Below are 14225 nucleotides of genomic sequence, written 5' to 3'. Positions count from 1 at the left end.
GGGAAAATTAAAAGTTTACATTGTTGATTAGCAGCTCTAATCTTTTTATTGCTGTAATTGATATAGCTACATATTATTTTCCTAACCATGGAGAACTCTTAAGTGTGAGTATAGGTTGTGGGAGGAGGATCTAGCCTGGGAGAAGGAAGAGTCCTTGGTGGCCTATTTCAGTATTTGTCTCTTTATTTTGTGGAAAACATTTTGTTGGGATATTTTACTGGCATTCTAGGGCTGTTACACACCTTATATTTATATCCTTTGCATCTCCTTGAGAGCTCTTCTTTCTTAGCTGATAAGTACAATCATTGCTATGTTGCCTCAGTCTGTGAATATTTGGGAGATACAGAAGGTAGCACTTGGAATATAATGCTAAAGGAAAACAAAGTTATGCCTCAAAGCCAGATCTGTTGACTCAAAATGTAACCTGTTTTGTTCCATTTCCAAGACCTGATTTTTACCAATTTGAATGAGTTAATTATTATTTTGTGTTTGTTTTAAGGTGAATGGTAATAGTGGTAAAGATGGGGATCATTTGACATTATACTTTTGAAGCTTCTTTTAATGACTACTTTTATCATTTTTTACAAAAGTAAATCCATAACCACTTTTCTAAACTTGTTTTAAAATTTTGAATTCTGAACAACTTTAAACTTTTTCTTTTAATTTTAGGCCTATCATTTTTTTTTAAAAGTACAGACTCCTTGGGGTTGGGAGCTCTATTTAGATGGTGGCTTCAAGAATTGTAACTTGGGTGTGTTGGTTAATGGAAGAGGAAAGAAACCTCAAAAATGGGAAATTTTGTCAAGAGACCAACAAATGAAGTTTCTCAATAATGGCAGTATGGGGAGGGGGTTTCTTTTTCTGCATAATTCATTAGGATATAAACCTAATGTATGAAATAGTACCACTGAAATCAGATCTAAGGCTGCAAAAAAAGGGAAAAAAACTAGATTATTTTTCTGCTTCCTAGAGTCTCTTATAATATTAGAAACACGTCAGATGGACTTTGATCCTACACATCTTGATATACTATACGTTAGGCTGGTTTTTGGAAGCCTCCACAGGTGCATATGCTTTCCAGCAGTAGGTGAATGGTACCAAATGGAGTCAATCACGTTCTCCATCTTGGCAGGCAGTGAGTAGAGACAGGGCATATTTATTTTGCTTATGACAAATGCATGGTTACAAAGGCGTAATATGTTTTTATTCTGCGGATGCACCAAATAGTCCGCCTTGGAATCAGTTAGGGTGAGTTCAAATAGGCAGAAATCCTCTGGTCAGCACAAACACCAAACTAGCAATTCTTAAGGCAGCAGGAAGCCGTTTTTTAGTGTCAGCTACGGTCAGGAGCATGTGTTGTGGCATTTGGAAGAGGAATTAGAGCAGTTAACTAATTGCACGCTTGGAAATGGCAAGCCACTTGAAAACTCAAAAGCCTGAATCAATCCCAACAAGAAATTGATGTAGCTTTGAACTTGACAGTTGTTATTTTATATTGAATTTCAAGTGCTTCCCATTAAAGATGGAAAGTTTGTTTCCTATCCCCCTGAGTACTGTGCTATTCTCAGTCCATGTTTTGAAGTCTTATAGATTTAAAAGATAAAGAATGGACTATGTTGATACCCCAAACAATGTTGGTTTGCTGTGTGAGTATTTTCTATATTACCAAGGCTTACACTTACAGTAAAATTGAACTTGCTAATGAGGGACAAGAAAACAGAAAATATCCGGTTGGCCAACATCCTGTATTTCCTGATTTTTCAAGCATCCCTTTACATGACATGTCTGTTGCAGTTCATGATGGCACTTTTCTTTGAGTCACTCTTTGGAATCTTTCCACAATGTATTAATTTCAAGGTCAGTTTAAAGTTCATATGGGAATTTTCCCATAAATTGTCTACACAGGAAGTGAGTAAATAACTTCTTTTTTTAAAAAAACAATTCCTTTTACTAAGAAAAATCATTAAGTACTCCTAATAAGTCTGAGGAGAAACTTGCTTATTTTTTCATTGTTAAATATGTAAAAAAAAAACACACAAGAAATTAAAAGGGACTTTTTTTGTTGAAATGATACCATTTTGTAGCTCATTTTGAAGTGTGATTTACCTAGTTTGGAGTCATAATTTTGTTAGACTGTTTACCATGCAGGAAAGTCAAGAATAGAAAAGTGTCTTGCCATAAATAGGAGGATTCTACATACATGGAAGAGTATTATAAGAGAAATGAGCCTGAAAAATTTGTAAATATTCAATGGAAACAGAAACCTCATAGAACTCCCAATTGAAGTTTGAATGCAGCCTTTGTATTTGTGATTGTATTTTTCCTCATTGACTTGGGCTCCCTCTTCCTAGACTCTCTTGTGTGAATAATCTACTCCATGATACTTATGTTTCCGACCTGATTGGATCATAGCTATAACATTCATACATTGGAATACATTCTGGAATCAAAATATTTTTTGTACACTGGCCTTTGAGGAAGTTGTACTGATCTCAAAGTGAGGGTGGGAAAAAGAAAAGAAGAGGAGAAGGAAGAAAGTTACTTAACAATAAAACTAGGTAGAAAATCTTATGGTTGCTACATGTGACTTTGGGCAAAATATCTCACATTTCTGAACCTCAATTTCTTCCCCTGAAATATGAAGGGGATTGGCTACACTAATTATTTCTAAGATCTCTTTCTACTCTAGATTCAGTAATCCACACCATCAAATTTGGGGTCAAATTTGACTTTACAGTTTCCATTGCTATTCAGTACTCTAAATTATCTTATATTTAGAGTCTAGAATCTTTAAAATGGGTGGGGGGGGGCAGCTGGTTGGCTCAGTGGATTGAGAGCCAGGCCCAGTGACGGGAAGTCATGAGTTTAAATCTGGCCTCAGAGACTTCCTAATTGTGTGACCCTGGGCAAGTCACTTGACACTCATTGCCTAGTCCTTACAACTATTCTGTCTTAGAATAAATACACAGTATGGATTCTAAGATGGAAGGTAAGGGTTTAAAAAAAGAATCTTTAAAATGAACAAAGTTTCTTCATAACTAACTACATTTTCCTTTGTTGTTACCAGGCCACTTAAGTGGTTTTGGTGTTATTTCCAGATTTTTAGGTGTCTTGCTGCTGTTAGAACATATATTGGCTATAATTAAAGTTCAGTTACGTCCTGGTTCCTCTGGTCTTAGCCAGAGGATCTGTTTTCAAACCATGCACTATAGGCTTTTGAGAGGTAGAGGAAATGGTGTCACTACTAGCTGCTCTGCATATGGTTATATAAGTTCTTTCTCTTTGTTTTGTAATTCAAAACTTTTATGTCCAAATAGAAAATTTTCTATATCTTTTCTTTCTTTGAGAGGAGAGACTGTTTTGCCTTTCTTTGTCTATGAGAGCTTAGCACAATGTCTGGCTTATAAAGGTGTTTAATAAGTGCTTTTTGACTGATTCTATGAGTTCTTTAAAATTTTTTGTCTCTTTATATTGTCCTCTTTAATCCAGAAACCAAATTTTGCTAAAATGTGCTTAGTTTAAGCAACAGAACCTGAGTTAGAAGGGAAATTGGAGGACATCTAGTTCAACCCTTAGTGGAATGAAAATATCTTTTACATAATACTCAACAGGTAGTCATGTGATATCTATTTGAATGCATCCAGAGAGAGGAAACCTCTCCAGGCAACACCCCACCTTTGGAGAGTGTTAATTCTTATGAAGTGTCAACTTATATTAGACTTTGTTCTACTTTTTTTTTTTTTAACAACTTCCACTCATTGTACCTGGTTCTGTCCTATGAACAAGACTAATCTCTCTTCTACATGATAGCCCTTTATATTCTCGAGACTGGCTCTCACATACCTCCCCTAACTCTTCTCTTTTTCAGACTATCCTTCCCTAGTTCTTTTAGGTGATTCTTTATATTATGGTTTCCAATTCCTTTACCATCCCCATTCATAGTCCTCCAGTCATTCTTTATCTTGTCAATATTCTTCCTAACATGTCTCAGCTAGAACTTCACACAAAGGCCCCAAGAAGTTCTGATACAGGCAGAAAATGATAGAACTATTGCTATACTCATTCTTGAAATATAGTTAGCATTTGTCTCTGATATCACAACATGGACTGATTAAATTGATAGGTCTTTCATTAACCATTCTTTTCCCCCTCTTTTCACAGGAGTCATTATTATGGACTGAGCAATGGCTAGACATGGCTGTGCATATCATAAACTAATGTATTCCTATTCAGTATGACTAAGAATAATTACTATAATATTGAATGAATATACCCTTTAATTGAGAAATTAATCTACCATATATAAGTTGCACTGCCTTAGAAATTTTTTGCTCATAACTCATATTAATGACAGGCAAAAAAGAAACATTTCTAGGAAAACAGAAGAAAGCAGAAGAGTGAACAGATTAGTTGAGATGTAGTGACTCCAGAGTCTTCAGATTGTTCCATAGCAAATATAATTTTAAGATCTCGCTGCCAAACTTTACTTGTTGCAGAGAACTGTCGGAGGTGGATTGAAAAAGGGAAGTAGATATATTTTGATTTATAATGACTATAAATTTGAAGGGTAAGCTTTTATGTCATAGGTATGGCATCTCCAAGGAAAGTATATATACTTTCTTTCCATGAATTTATGTCCATTGTTGATTTAAAAGTTGATTTAGAAGTGGAATGGAAGAGGCAAGTCAACATTGGAAATCTTATATTTTCAATATTATTTTTCAAATTGGTTATGTTTAGACTTCTGCAAGTTCTGCAATCCTACTCTAGTGAAAGGTCAGATGGTTTCTTGATTTTAATGTGTTTAATTCTTCCCTTTTTTAAGCTTGAAGAAGAATTCCAAAGAACGGCCAACATATGCAGAACTTATGGTAAGTATTGTTACTAATATAAACATATTCAAACTAACATGTAGTGAAGGTTAAATGAGTCAAATATAAATTGTCATCAAACAATATTATTGAAATAGTGAATACACCAAGACATGAATGATTGATTTTTTTAAATGAAGAATTCATGGGACTATGTTTTATTTCTAGTCTGAGTACTGATATTAATACTATAATCTTGTTAAAGATCACTTAATTACCATTCCTGACTACTTTTATGGAAAACTAACAGAGTTATGCAGCACACTGTTGTATTTGTAAAGTGCTTTGAGATCTTTGTTATCCTCAAATGAAGAGGTGTTTAGGACCCTACATATCTATTGCAAAATGTATTTATAGAATAAAAAAATCTAGAAAAAAATGATAAAAGAGATTCAGAAAAATGGGCATGGATTAATTATTTTAGACAAAATATCCAGCATTAGTCAATTTTGTTGATAAAAATCCTGTTTTTTTTATGTCTGGAAAAATATTTATTCTTTTCTTGGTTAAGAATATAGCCCCTCTTCTAGAATACTATTAGCCTAAAAAAGTTTGGTAAAACTTCATTAGTTTGCATCCCATTCGATAAGAATTCATGTTACCTTTTGCACTCACCATAAAATAAAGTCATTTCTTAGTTAATCCACAAGGTAAGAAAAATCCTATTACAAATGGTTAGCTTATTTAGATAACTTTAATGATTTATTAGGAATACATTCATAACCATATTTTAATCACAAAAAATTTAGGAGAACTTCTTTGCAACATTTGGCAGTCAGCTTTTGTAGCTGTATACATTTAATAACAGAAATGCTTTTCTTTAAAAACATTCTATATTTCAAACTGTTCACTAATTCAGACATGACTTTCCTAAAATTTTTCCATTAGGTTCAGCTATTTAGACAGACTAAGAAAAAAATGACCCAATTTCTTGCCAATATCCCAGTTTATAAGTAAGAAATGAGATTTTCCATCTTTGCCACTTTCTCTTACACTGAATCTACCACATTCTCCAAAGTCTTCCCTAGTGTAGTTCTAAAGACAGTGTTCTAGAGAACTTTAACCAAATGAAAAATAAGATTACTTGGTGATTAAAAAAAAAGTTCAGATACTAATGATGATAATAACTCATTTTTATAGCAAATTTCTTACAGAATAAGCAGCTAGTTGGCACAATGGATAGAATCCTAGACCAGAAGTTAAGAAATCTGATTTCAAATCTGACCTCAGATATTGACTAACTGTGTGACCTTGGGGAAGTCACTTAATCCTGTTTGCCTCCATTTCCTTATCTATAAAATGATCTAGAGAAGGAAATAGAAAACCTCTCTAGTATTTTTTCAAAGAGAACCCCAAGTGGGGTCTCAAGGATTTCAACATGACTAAAACAATTGAACAACAAAATATTACAAAGCACTTTCCTTCCAAAAGGTAGATAGTGAAAGTGTCATCCCCATTTTACAGATGGGGAACCCTAGTCTCAGAGCATAGCTAGGAAGTGGGTCAACCAGGTTTGAACTTAATCTCCTTATTTTAGATACAGGAAACTGATGAGGGAGATGTTTCAGATTGGCAAGAAATCATGGGGCACCTTTCAGTTTCTGTGGTTTAAACCTAAGATTTATATCCTGGCTAGAGATCCAACTCTACTGTAGCAATTGAATTGTATTCTCTTCAGCTGGATGACCCCAAAAGAAAACAGGGAAGAATTCATGGTAGCATTGTGACCTGAGAAGGGATAAATGGTCTTACTCTAGCCCTGATTGACCTTAACTTTTCTCTTTGTGTTCCTTCATCATTTATTCATTTTTTCCTGGCCCTGAAGGTAGTCTGGGCCCTTTTTCTCTCAGTGATTTAGTCCGTGTAGAATTTTTGCCATCCCCATTAATGAGGTAGTTCCCAATATTCCAGAACTCTAAGAGCAGTTTTACATTAGGGCTTAAGGTTTCTGATATGGTCCAAGAGATGGGTTGATTCATGAAAAAGTTTCATTCTGTATATGGCCTTCTTTCCTTACTCCATTTATGGGCAGTTTAATTACCTGTTTGGAAGGTCCTTGTTATTCTTCATATCTTATTTTATGTATTCAGCAAAAGTTTTAGTTCAACAAATATTTAAGTGCCAGAGACGTATAAGACCTAATATTGATTAAAAATTAATTTTGACAGTAGGAGTAGGCTCTAGGGGGTTCTTTTGGACTCTGAAATACAATTTGAATATGATTTTGCTCTGACACCAGTTGTCAGGCAAAAGGCTCTAGTTTATTCCTATGTGTCTGGGTGTTTTTAAAGAGCAATGCATTTTCCTTCCAAGTGGCCTCTTATCATAAAGGTTCACTGGAGCACATTTGAGGAAAGATGTTTGTTTCCAACTTAATACCCACTGGCAGCTGTGTTCATTTCTATTAAGCTACCTTTCCAGAATATCTTAACACTGTGGTATTTTATGGCTGACATATTAATGTTGTGAGGTCTTGTGGTTTTTTTTCTTCTTTTTCTTATGGCTTTAGTCTTTGCGGTACTGGAATGGACTTCTCTTTTAAGACCATAACTGCTCCCTGCTTTCCTGTGGAGTTGAGGTTTTTAATGGAAAATCTGAGTCCGAACTCCCTGACTCTAGCATTGGGAAAACAGATGCTGAGATACTATTGTTCACGTTTGAAGACTGGAGGGTCTGAAGGGAAGAATCCCATTCCAGATGAAATGGAGCACGAACAGAAAGCACTACCCACAGTTTGCTTTTTCTGTCTGATGCAGGGAAAGTAGGGTGCTGAGATGGTCTGTTTTTGACTTCTAGAAGACTCCCAAGTTCCTTTCTTCTTTATTTAGGTTGAACTCAAGGATGAACAAATAAGTCATGCTCCATAAGACCTCTAAGATAAATTATCTACACTTTCAAACTATCATCAGTTCACATGATTCAGTAGGGTTTGCCTCAAAGAGATCATGCTGATCAGTAATGAGGGGTAGATCTAAATCAATAATGATTTAAGCCTGGGGTTAGAATGCAGTGAAATCCTTGTGGACCATAAAACAGAATAAAATAACTTTATTAATCACAAAGGATAAAGAGTTTACTGTTCTCAAGGTTACTCATTTAAATAAAACAATAAAACACTACACCCTTCCGCTTCCACATTCACCACCAGAATCAGAGCTGGATCAGAAAGACATCCTCACAAGGTGGTAGGCATGTCACTAAAACCTCTCAGTCATCCACTGACCATATGTGAGTCCATTTACACTTTTGGAGGCAGGGAAGTCAAATCAATTATTCAAGCCTTAGTCTCAGGCCAACCAAATCCCAAGGATGTTGTCCCCATTTTATAGATGCAAAGATACAAGAGTGTTTTGTCATTTCCTTCTTAAACTTATTTTACAGATGAGGAAACTGAGGCAAGCAGGGTTAGGTGACTTGCCTGGTGCTAGTAAATGTCTGAAGTTAGATTTGAACTCAGGTTTCCTGACTCCTGGCCCAGAACTCTATCCATTGTGCTAACCTTATGCTTACTTTGTAACCAGTTTTTCTCATACAAAGTAGATGATGTTCCTATCACATTTTTGTAGTCAAGTCCCCAAATTTAGGTGATTTGCTACTAATAAAACATCTGACTTTATAAAACTTCACAAATATAAACAAATAATAAAAACAAAATAATGCAGTCTTTTTTTTTTAACCTTTAATTTCTGTTTTAGTAACAGCTCTAAGACAGAAGAGCCAAGGCTAGACAAGCAGGGTTAAGTGACTTGTTCAGGATCACACAGCTGAAAAGTGTGTGAGGTCATATTTGAACCCAGGTCCTTACCTCTCCAGACCTGGCACTCTATCCACTAAGCTACCTAGATTCCCATACAATCTTCTAAAAAGTATAAACTGGGTATAGTAAGGGTAATGGCAACCGTTGCTCAGCATAAGCCTCCTGATGTAGTGATAACCAGTGATAACACCAGGAATATCAGAATCAAAGCACAACTGATATATCTCCAACACCCTCACCAAAACCCACCATAAGTATATTATCAAAGTATTTAAAAGATTTTAAGCCATTTACATGCTATTTCTCCCAGAGACTAAGCCCATACTACTTATCCCATAGCACTATCCACTTATGGTTCCTATCCCAGTAACCAAAACGTCCTTCTTCCTAGGAACTCCAACAAATGGCACTGGCACTAAATTTGAAGCCCTTCATAAGTTCTTTAATACTACTTCCTTTTTATGTCCAGGATTGTTTGGAGATTCTCCCTCACCCTATTACAGGGGCTCAATGTTACCAATCAGTCAGTTAAAAGTTCCTTTTTCTCAAGGCAAATTCTTGCCTCTAAGAGTATAAAAAGACAATTTCAACTCCCTGGCATAATTAAAAAGTGAAATTGTTCTTCAATCATATCTGACTCTTCATGACCCATGGACCATAGCATTTCAATATTGACCATGGGGCTTTCTAAGCAAAGATATTGGAGTTCTTTGGCTTTTCCTTCTTTTGTGGATTAGGATAAATAGAGGTTAAGTGCCTTCCTTAGGGTCACACAGCTAATAAGTTTCTAAGACCAGATTTGAATTCAGGTCTTCCTTGTTCCAGTTCCAATATATCATCTAACTGCCTCAAAAAAATTCTATTAATATTGGAACCAATACACAGAAATGATTCCAAGAAGGAAGGGAAGGGTTTAAAAAAGATGTTATGGTACACCAGTTAGAATTGGTTCAAGGTCAGGAAAGACTGGCTTCAAATCCTGTCTCAGATACTTGCCAATTGTGTAACTTTGGGCAAGTTCACTATATCTGAGAGCCTCAATTTCTCCAATTCTACTTTTGGTCTTTCAAATACTTTTTAGGAAGGAGTTGTCTGAGTCATCTTGGGGGAAAGTAAAACTACTGATTAAGGGGAACCTGTTCCTCCTTGCTGTTCAGGCAAAAATCTCAAGGCCTTGGTGACTCTGAATAGAAAATGGAATAGGGAGGGCTGGAGAGGGCTAATTAGGATTATATTTTTAATTAATCAAGCCTGATGGCATGAGTCTTCCTAAAGGCCAGATCTAAGGCTGGACCAGAGATTCCTCCCCCTTCTTTGGGGAATATTGACTTACCAAAGACACAGCTTCTGAGAGACCAGAAAACCCAACCTCATAAATCTAGAATGTAAAGAGGGAATCTCTTTTTTAAAAGCCCATACCAGTATTTAGCAATTCCAACTGCCTGTGAATAATATGGGTGATAGAAAATCCGAAGAATGTGTTGGTGACGGGCAAAGTCTTGGACCTTCTACATGATAAAATGGATTCCCTGATCAGAGGCAATTTTGGAGTGAACCCATATTGAAAAAGAACACATTCTAAAGGAGCCTTTATAGTGGTTTCCAAGGGAGTGAATTGGCACTGTAATCCCATTTGACAAATAAATATCAATTGCAGAGAAGGCAGACATCTTGCCCTGAAATGGTAGAATATGGCCAAGATAATCAATTTACCCATCAGAGGCAGGTCAAGTATCACATGGGATCCTACCATACCTATCTTTTAAAGGTGGGCACTGGTGAGCATAAAGTATCACTGAGCATAACTGCATCATCTCTTATTAAGGGGGTTATATGTGTCTATGCCCAATGCAACATAGCATCATGGCTCCCATAACTAGATTGATGATGAGCCCAATTTCTAATCTCTCTTGCTCTAATAAGGGCACCAACATGATTATTCCTTTTAACAGAGGGTATAGGAAGTCTCCACTGAGCAGTAATATGCCCCACAAGCAACTATATGTAGTGAGTCATCAGCAAAATTCCTCCTTTGGTCTTGCCCCCAAAGTGAAGAGTCTTCAATTAAGCAATTCTGTTTTCTCTGAGCCTCATACTACCTTGTCAGATCTATAGCAACTACCCAGGAGTCAATAAAAATTAAAAGTGTGTGTATATCACCTCTTAGGACTTGCTCATATACTATCACAATGTGTCCACCATAAACACTTGCTAGGAACGTCCATCATCTATAACTCAGGATGCCCCCCATTACTAGAATAGTGGCCACTAAGTTCCAGTTGAATATTCCTCTCTCATTAAACAGAGCCATCAGTGGCCCAGACAAAATAGTATTCCTTAAGAGCTAAGTTTTTTTAGGTGAATGCTCACTGAGTTACCAGAGAAAACAAAGTACTGGGGTTGGGAAAATAGGAGTCCAAGCTGCCAGAGACTCTGCCTGATCCCGGAGTAAGCATGATCTTTAATGTACCTTTCCTGAGCACTCCTGGAAGCTTCTTGTATAGATAATCTTGCAAGAACAATTAATATCTATGCTTTTAGTGCACTCTCCCAGTTGACTACCATAACTGAAGCAACAATAGGGTGTTTGAATAATGGTGGTCCTTCCAGTGATCGTTTCCTCTCTGAAACAGAGACCTCATAGTAATTTGGTTGCCAGTATTTAGCAGACTCATATATTTGATATTGGAAAGGTCCAAGCCATAGTAACCCATGGATATGTTTTCTCATCTCCTTGTGGCCCTACAATGCCAACAACCTGAGCCTAGAGGAGATCTTTGGCCTTTATCCCTTGAGGATGGTGACGGAGACTCATTCATACTAAGACAAAGGAGTTTTGAAAGATCAGTGGTGGGGGCAATAACCAAGTAGGACAGGGACTTTCAAGGCTATCCTGATTTTATCTGGGGCAGGAGGAATTCATATTGTTCCAGACCAGATACAACTTTACTAACCTCCCCTCACCATTTCCATAGGCTAGAATCTTCTGATCTACCCTGTTTCAAAAGCTATACTCCAATGTCTTCCTGGGAAAGAATCTTTCAATCTACCTAATGTGGCAATGAACACAATGCTTATTCCTTGAGCACCTATTTGTGTGGACCAACCCTATTTGTCTGCTAGAGCTGTACCATTATCCTGATCAAATCTCATCATTTGATCTGCCTTTGTCTGGCATAATGGTGCCAGGGAAGGGCGATGCCATTCAGGTGGGATACTACCCAAAAGTCAAGCTCTAATTGCACTTGAAGCAGCTAGATCAGAGGAAATTGAGGGTTCTTATTAGAGATAATACATCCAGTCTATCAAACAGATCTCTTTTAAAAAATTTACCCCTTCCTTACTGTCTCCTATTGGGGAACTAACTGTAGAAATAATTGGTCTTCTGCATGTCCAAATCTAAAGAACTCTTCAGCCACTTGAGCAGGACAAAACAAAATGCTAAGTCATAAAAGCATCTGCATAATGCAGTAGAAGTTTCATTAAAACCTCACCAGTGCCTATTCCCCATAGACTGTGCCTTTTATGCTTTAGGGGGAAGGGAAGTCAAACCTATAATTCAAGCCCAAGTCTTCTAGGCCAACCAAATCCAGAGGACATTTTCCCATTTTAAGTCTAACCCACAGAAACCAGGTGGTGCTCCTACCACAACAGGTGCTTCAGTGGTTTGTGTTGACAGACTGTCACTGATTATATATATATATATATATATATATATATATATATATATATATATATATATATATACATATATATAGTTATATACTGAGAAATATAGCTATATAGATATACACATATGTATATATGTATGCATATATGTACACCTACACATATGTGCCTGTATATCTTATATATGATTGGCAGGCCATGTGCATATGCATAGTTGTGACATGGTGCCTTGATTTAGAAGTAATGCAAAGAGGTAGTGGTGGTGGTTGGAAAAAGAAGGTAGATTGTGTAGCTATTGAGTTCATATAGCACATGATGGGTAATTTATTGTGTAGGACACCCCATATTCATGATGGCATAATCTCACACCGTTTTGCTAGGTCTGTTGCATCCTGTGTACTGTGGGGCCTCCTAAAAGGTGGATGCAAATCTCCATCTTGCTTCTAGCACTCCATATCTCAAAGTCTTAATTTCAAACTGTAAGCTGGTGAATTTTCAGAATGCATTGCTGTCTCTGTTATTCTTAGCCCATTGCTTGCAAAAGAAATGGGTTCCTTCCCAACCTTTTATAGCCTCAAATCCCACACAAGAGGGTGAGCCAGACTTTCTATTTTGACAGTGACTACCCATGACTGACTTCCTTGGTTTCCCTCTCCCCCTGTGGTTCCTACAACACTTTTCTAGCTGGTTAATTTTAAAAAAAAAAGTAAGTAGGGAGGAAAACACACCCAAACTGATTTTGGAAGAATGACTTCAAGGCATTTGTTGGATTTCATGCCCAGATCTCCTGAACAAAGAGACTGGGCAAAGAGGTGGGGGCTGGAAGGTGTAGATTTGCTTCAGGATATAACTTTCTGTTCCCCTCCATCTTAACTACTTTGAGAAATTTCCTAAGTATCTAGGAAATGCAGGGGAAAACCTAAATAAATGTAATAAAATAATTTTAAATAATTTGGTCAGTGTAAATTGACATTTGAGTGCTTTTCAGTCCAGAGAGCAGCACTGTATGTCATACCTAGGGATGGAAATGAGGTGGCTTGGAACCTAAGAATCAACCCTGCTTCTTAGCTTCACAGAAGAATGACTTCTCTTGATGACATATAGAAATTTTAAGACTCAGCTAGATGTTAACACAGATTAATTATTCCCCTTTGGTTTGTAAGCTAACAATGCCCAGGCTGATTCTGAAAGAGTAACTTGAAGGGAATGTTATTGGGAGACCATTGGGGGACAACCTACTTCTTGTTTTGTTTTGTTTTTCCTTCACCTGATCTTTATGCTCTTTATAAAGACTTCCTTGGGCAAACTTTGGGTTCTACATAAGGTGACTCACTCTACCCTTTGCTGTCAGGTTTAAAATAAGTATAATGGGAAAAACATCCTACCAGGCTACGTGAAAATTGAAAACCAAAATCTCAAAAGTAAGGGAAACATGAAGTGACTCAGCTATGCCATGAAGTAAAAGGAGAACATTTTTAGCTCCTTGACTTGTTATTTAAAATAATATTAGCAGACATTCAGGATAGAGAGTAGTGAGGATCAGAAGTGGTTTTGATACACCTGAAAAGTAATGGACTCTGTTCCTTGTCTGGGTATTATTTCATTTGAAATAGGATAGGAACAAATATTTCTTCTGTGTAGAGATGCAGTACTCACACTTTGAAAGCAGTGCACTTATCAGGAATATAACTGAAGGAATCAGAGAATTGTAGAATTCATGTACATGGAAAAATGCTTAACTTTAATTCAGAATTGTTCTGAAGTCTCTTTGTGATTTTTCTTGGTAGAGGAGCTAGACTAGATGTTTTTCTAAGTTCAGTTAATTTGATATGAAATGCCTGAATATTTATTTTTCTTTTTCCATCTCTAACCTCTAAAGTTGTTTTAACCTCAAACACACCCAGTATATAGGCAAAATACATTTCTTC

General features: G+C 36.5%; 1 protein-coding gene across 1 annotated transcript in view; it reads left to right on the top strand.

Annotated features, from left to right (window-relative positions):
• The window catches only part of MAP2K6 (mitogen-activated protein kinase kinase 6), a 192660-nt gene that overhangs the window by 169629 nt on the left and 8806 nt on the right, over positions 1-14225 (top strand). Inside the window, exon 11 of the mRNA XM_056817223.1 lies at positions 4826-4871. Coding sequence (XP_056673201.1) covers positions 4826-4871 — 46 coding nt within the window. The remainder of the gene's footprint in view (positions 1-4825; positions 4872-14225) is intronic.

Source organism: Monodelphis domestica, chromosome 2, assembly GCF_027887165.1.
Source record: "Monodelphis domestica isolate mMonDom1 chromosome 2, mMonDom1.pri, whole genome shotgun sequence".
In the NCBI taxonomy this organism is placed as follows: domain Eukaryota; kingdom Metazoa; phylum Chordata; class Mammalia; order Didelphimorphia; family Didelphidae; genus Monodelphis; species Monodelphis domestica.
Note: the sequence above shows the minus strand (reverse complement) of the source record. Positions and strands in the feature narration are given on the sequence as shown.